General features: G+C 31.9%; 2 protein-coding genes across 2 annotated transcripts; one reads left to right on the forward strand and one right to left on the reverse strand.

Moving 5' to 3' along the window:
- Positions 1 to 638: 638 nt before the first annotated feature.
- Positions 639 to 2,330, reverse strand: HELRODRAFT_167297 (hypothetical protein; the record flags this gene model as incomplete). The annotated part of the gene is made up of 4 exons (XM_009012819.1): positions 639 to 765; positions 1,193 to 1,285; positions 1,509 to 1,691; positions 1,846 to 2,330. 4 exons carry the CDS (start codon positions 2,328 to 2,330, stop codon positions 639 to 641), a joined length of 888 nt encoding a protein of 295 aa, XP_009011067.1.
- A 2,022-nt stretch (positions 2,331 to 4,352) lies between these two features.
- On the forward strand, positions 4,353 to 5,950 carry HELRODRAFT_167298 (hypothetical protein; the record flags this gene model as incomplete). Its single annotated transcript, XM_009012820.1, has 5 exons — positions 4,353 to 4,468; positions 4,766 to 4,955; positions 5,210 to 5,293; positions 5,548 to 5,676; positions 5,918 to 5,950. 5 exons carry the CDS (start codon positions 4,353 to 4,355, stop codon positions 5,948 to 5,950), a joined length of 552 nt encoding a protein of 183 aa, XP_009011068.1.
- Between the last annotated feature and the right edge of the window lie 362 nt (positions 5,951 to 6,312).

Genomic DNA, 6,312 nt, shown 5'->3' on the forward strand with positions numbered 1-6,312 from the left:
CAACTGATGTCACGCTTTGCGGTTTAAAAAGATGGATGAAGAAATATTAAAAGTGAGTCACGCAGTAAGGGCAGGCAACAATTTTATGTGGAGAGGAGATGCGTTTTCCACTCTTCCGTGAGTAGCACAGGAATGAAAATAAAATAAATTTAACAGCAATAACAATACGTTGAAAGCAGAGTTAATAGCAATGCGTTAAAAAATATCTTCTTAAAATATAAAAATTTTAAATCTATAAAAATATATCTAACGCCAAACATTACAATAACCGAAATATTTTTTGTCTGTTCATTGATAAATTTGCTTCTTTAAGTTACATTTTGACGATTTCAAAATTGTTAGATGTAAATTTATTAATTTTTTTGTAATAAAAAGAGAAGCAAGAACCATGGCATATGTCAAGCAAGGGAAATAAAACATCATATAAACAATTTTCTTTCTTATACAGATTATCTATACCGTGCTTATATCACTATCTATCACCGTTTATGAAAAAAAAAATCCTAAAAAAAACTAGACATTTTATATAGATAAGTTAAATAAGTTAAATAAAAAATTGAACAAATAAGTGTTTTATATTCCCAAAAAATGTCAATGCAGACGTTTTTTACAAAATTATTTTATAATTTTTATTTTAATTAGAAATTTACGCGAGTCATAGGCTGAGTGCAGTTCTTATTCTCGCCGACTGGCTTGAGGACGTTAATGTCATCTGAATTTCCTACGTCTCTGTCGTCCCAAGCCTGTATATTTGGTGTCAGTGGTCTTTGTAGTGGGTTATTAGTTGTTGGTTATGTAGTTGTTAATGTTGTTGTTGTTGTTTTTCAAAGCATTTTGACATTAGGTTGAAATATTTCTAATGATAACATCGCTATTTGTCAACTTTCACTTTGAATTATATCAACTTTGAGCATGCCTTTTGAAGCTTTATTTTTATTGTGTTACCAACGTTTGAAAAGGTTTAATTTGAATCTAACTCAAACGATTTTGAAATAAACTTGAATAAAAAATGTAAAAATAACTCCTACTTGTCCGACATATTCGAAGTTTCTCCTAAAATAATGAACAAATAATTTTAAAATATTAAAAAACATTACTAAAATCTATTGAAAATGACTCAATAATAATCGATAATAAAACGTTTTATGAAAAAATTCAATTCAAACAATTTTCAAACGTTTTAGATAAAAACCTTGGGACGGGAAAAGGAAATGAATTAGGATATATATCACATGAAACACTATCTGAGCAGTAAGCGTGTTTGGAAACTCTCGGCCAGATTTTTCTGTTAAGGATATCCATATCGCTCGAGTGAGATGATGAATGGTTGAACAGCTGCCTAGTCCACGAACTAAATTTTTAAAATATGTAGAAAAAGAAAAAGCTATAAATACCAGAATCGTATTAAAAGTTAAACCACAATGCAGAGGCTGAAACATAAAAAGTTTAAAAAAATTGAATACTCTTGAAAATTTGGCATATCCAGAATTTGTCGGAGATAGTAGGACCTCGCTCCCCAGAGCCCTCTCGATATTGCATGCTGAGCATGGGTCGGGTGATCCCTGACGCAGTGGAATGCTTGCCTGGAAGCCATCCACGCCTGAACACCTTTGTAATCCCGCTCCGTCAGTCTGGAGTCAGAATCTCGAATAATGAAGCGATCGACAGTGGGATCGTCTGCTACTAAGAATCTGATGAGGTGATTGAATGCGGTTGAATTGATGTTGGTTGATCGGGTTGATTATCGTTTGTTTATACAATAAATTTTGAAATTCCTTCTTCAATTTTTGACTCAATTGTACAATTAAAAACCAATTATGATGAACAACCTGGCACCAAACCAACCTCCACATCATCGGTGGCACGGAGAGTTCGTCGTTCTCCACGCGGTGAACATCAACACCAAGGCCTTCCAATTCCTTCAAAACATTCGATGGAACAGCTTCATACTTGGAGGAGTTTGACGAGTCCACGTAAATCCGTAAGGTCCAGCCGGGGAAATTCTTTTTGACCAACTCTGCATTCTTCAATGCTCCTCCTACATACCTCGGCTGGCTACCGTACAGTGACATTGAAACAACTTTCACTTCACCGAGCAGACCTTCCAAACTTTTAGGCCTCAAGAACCCAAACAAAATTTCATTGCTAGACATGTTCTCGCGACTTTTTATTACATTAACTCGATAGTCACTCTTATCTTCGGGCTGATCGAAAAATTCGATATTTATTTTTTTACCATTCTCTTCAAACAGCGTGTAGTTTGAAATATAGAGGATTACAATCATTACCACGGCAAAAAAACAAATGCGATTTAAAATCTTATAAAACATTTTTACAAATTTTGACATTTATTGTTTTAATAAATGAACAAGCATCTAATATTCAAAACAATTTTTCTCCATTGAAATGTTTCAGAGGTCTATCAAGGTATACCTTTTCTTATCTATACCTTATCTACCTTTTCTTATATCTATATATTCTATATAACTTTAATTTATCTTACACACTCCAGTGGGTTTATATTAATATCATGTAAAATGTGTACAAAAAATATGAACATATATGTATCCATGGTTAAAAGAACCAATCGACAAAAATATAAACATATATGTATCTATGGTTACAAAAACGAAAAAATTCTAAAAATGTTAACGTCAATGAATCATGCGATAAGAATTCTAAGATCTTCACAACTTGCAATAGCCGTTAATTTTCACTTAAATTGATCTTTAACTTTTTGCGTGATGCTATCAACACGACATCATCTTAATATGGTTAAAATTAGTAGCAACTAAGTATAAAAACATCTGTAAAATTAAAAAAAAACTCATTTAACAGATATTTATAATACTCTACACGTATGCAGAATACAAGATAATGCTCCTTACGATGGCATGTTGATGGTAAGGATTTTTTGGTCTCAATAGACACGAAACGCTGTAACGCTAAATTGTCCAATCCCATATAATATTTTAAGTATTTAAATTGATAAATGGTTGCTTATTGAAACTTTTCAGTGTAATAAACAAAGTTAGTGACATCTTTAGGAAGAAATAAATATTTCTTGACATTTATATCGACATGGTTAATTTGTTCGTTATTAGAGTACTATATCAATATTATATAAGTAGATGAATTTATTTATTAAAAATATTAATTTTTGTTTAGGCTTATTCGCCAAACTTGATCGAAAATTTCAAAATAATTCACCTGTCTCAATTTTTTTTTAAATTGAAAAACACTCAATTTTTTTTAAATTGAAAAACATTTAAATGAAATAAAACTAATAAATGGGAAACTAATTGGTACGAAAATCTTTCAACAAATAAATAATATTATTTGATTTTAAAAATTTAAAAGCATATTGCTTCATTTAAAAACAACGATGGCGACAACATGCATCGTTCCAGGGTCTCGGTTGTATGGATATGATCCCTTATAGGTCAACATGCTGAATCATCTTCAGGTCAGTTCGGTGAAGCTGCTGTTCGAGTTTTCTTGTCATCCGCCACATCTCTGCACCATACATCAGAACAGAGCGTATAGCGTGTGTTGTACAGCTGTGAGCGTAGCGGTAGAGGAATGGCAGGCGGCATCGGTACCGAAGCAAGGAGGTACCATCTGCTTTGAATCTTTGATAATGATATACAGTATCATTATAGACTATGAGATTACTTGAGACTTTCGTAAAATATTAATAAAATGTTAATAAAAATAATGGGTGTGTCTCTTTACTATCTTTATTACTTCATGCTGTCAAGAGGTTTTACAAAATTTATTGCATCAATTTTTAATAGAAATACCGTGAAGTTTTCACACACACACGCAACACATACACAATCACGCACACACACACACACACACACACACACACACACACACACACACACATGTATATATAATGTAAACATTTATTTAAACGTATGTGTTTATATGATGTTTAGTGATTATGAAGTAAATGTAAATAATCAAATTAAATGAAAGTAAATCAAATGAAGTAAATCAAATTGATTGATTAAATGATTAATTGATTGATATGGATAAAGTGGAATGAGTCAGTTATGAAGAAAAATGAATTTCTTGGTTAAAACATTGAAACCTAACAATTCTAAAGCTAATCATTCAATAGTTTGCAAGAGTTAGGTTCAATTCCCATGTCAAAATAGCATGCCAATAGACTGCAGACATTTATTTTCTTTGTTACTATGACGACGAGTCTTATTTTTCAGCTCAAAGTTTCTTATTAATAAATTAATTGATTGATTTATATTGGCGATATTTCAATAGCTTCACTCATTAAACCTTGATTTTCGAATTTTCAATTAGCTTGGGAATATTATTCAGCCGAAAAAATGGCTGATATATATGAGACAGAGAATAATTATACATTAGCTTGCTCCGAAAAAAGATTGGAACCAAACCCGACCGTGATTAACATGCTGCAATTTGAGATGGATGAGAATATAATGTTTGTCGCATTTACCTTTATAATTAATTAATTGATCATTCAATTAATTAATAATGATAATTGGCATTATTGTTCAAGTTTACAAAGTTGTAGAGAGTGATAAAAATATGTATTGAGTTGATTAATTACTTTCTTAACTTTAACAAACGTTATTATTATTATTATTACGGAAATTTATATACAACGCATTTTAATTGTTGAAACTCAAAAGCGCTACTGAATTATAGACAAATAAGACGTATCCACCAAACTAAACGTAAACCACCAAAAAAGCAATTTCACTAATCACTAATCAAGATTATGTAACAAGAGCACATCCCTATATCTGGCCGGCAACAACAAAGTGATGACGGACACCAGACTGACTGACACGGATATGGATGTTTTCGAAAGATGGCTGACCAACAACACTTACGTCATTGCCCTTGACCTTAGGTTCAACAATATCACAGACAAAGGCGCGCTTTCCATTGCTAAATTGTTAACTGTAATTTTTATATGTTACATTTTGAATAAATAAAATTAAATATATTATATTTTGAATAAATCAAATTTAATTTCGTTTTAATTATAACTGTAAAAGTATCTGTAGCTGTCTTTAAATTCAGTTCAATATAAAGCACAAAATTTTAAATATTAAATTCGCACAAACGTTTTAGTGATATTAGCTCTGTTTATTTTAAAATAACATTATTATATTCTATCTTAAAATTGTTTATTTTATTTTTTTTGAAAATTCAGAAGAATTTCTCGATCCAGAAGTTGAATTTGATGTGCAATGACATAGGGCCAAAAGGAGCACAGTATATCGCCGGTTCATTGCATGTTCGTGTTCTTTATATACGTATGAACAACGTCTTCATATAACAATTATTATTTATATTATTAATATTGCTATCAATCTTCCAACCACTGAAGATGTTTTTTGAAAATCGCGCGCCGGACAAAAAAGCTCAACATTTTGTGGATGCAAATTGTAAACGATTTGTAAACTTTACGAGTCAATTTCTCTTGTAAAAACTGTAAATGTAAACTAACTTTAATAAATTTTTTCCATACTATTATTTCATACCCCTTAGAGAAACAAGGCCATTAAAAGTTTGCGAATGACGGGAAACAAGATAGGCGACAAGGGGGGCGTTTATTTCGCCGAGGCCCTTCAAATCAACGATCAACTCGAGGAACTCGATCTTGGGGACTGCGATCTTGTGCGTGTTTTTATCATCACCACAATCATCGACATCATCACAATCATCATCATCGTCATCACAATCATCATCTTCATCATCACAATCATCATCGTCATCTTCACAATCATTATCATCTCCACAATCATCGTTATCATAACTCAGGGCATCAACGCCGTGGTAGCTCTGACGACTGTTCTTCACGAAAACAAAACCCTCAAATCGTTGAATGTAAGTAGACCAATTTTGAAAACAATTGAAGAAGATATCTTCAATCATTACGGCTCCATGCTAAAAGTTGGCCCGTTTGTCTGTTTGTTTGTTCTTCTGTTTGTTTGTTCTTCTGTTTGTTTGTTCTTCTGTTTGTTTGTTCTTCTGTTTGTTTGTTTTTCTGTTTGTTTGTTCTTCTGTTTGTTTGTTGTTCTTTTGTTTGTTTGTTCTTCTGTTTGTTCGTTGATGATCTGACGGTGATTATTATAAAGATGATGTAATGACAATGACGATGTTAATTGTATTATAACTCGAGTAGGAATGATGAAAGGACGATGAGATTGACCCTACTGTTTAGTTAATGTTTAATGTGTTTGATCAGCCACCGAGTAGGTACTTTAACACTATACTATCTTGACGCTAAAAGCTTTCACCTCCACACACACA

This window comes from Helobdella robusta (assembly GCF_000326865.2).
Source record: "Helobdella robusta unplaced genomic scaffold HELROscaffold_11, whole genome shotgun sequence".
Taxonomy (NCBI): Eukaryota; Metazoa; Annelida; class Clitellata; order Rhynchobdellida; family Glossiphoniidae; genus Helobdella; species Helobdella robusta.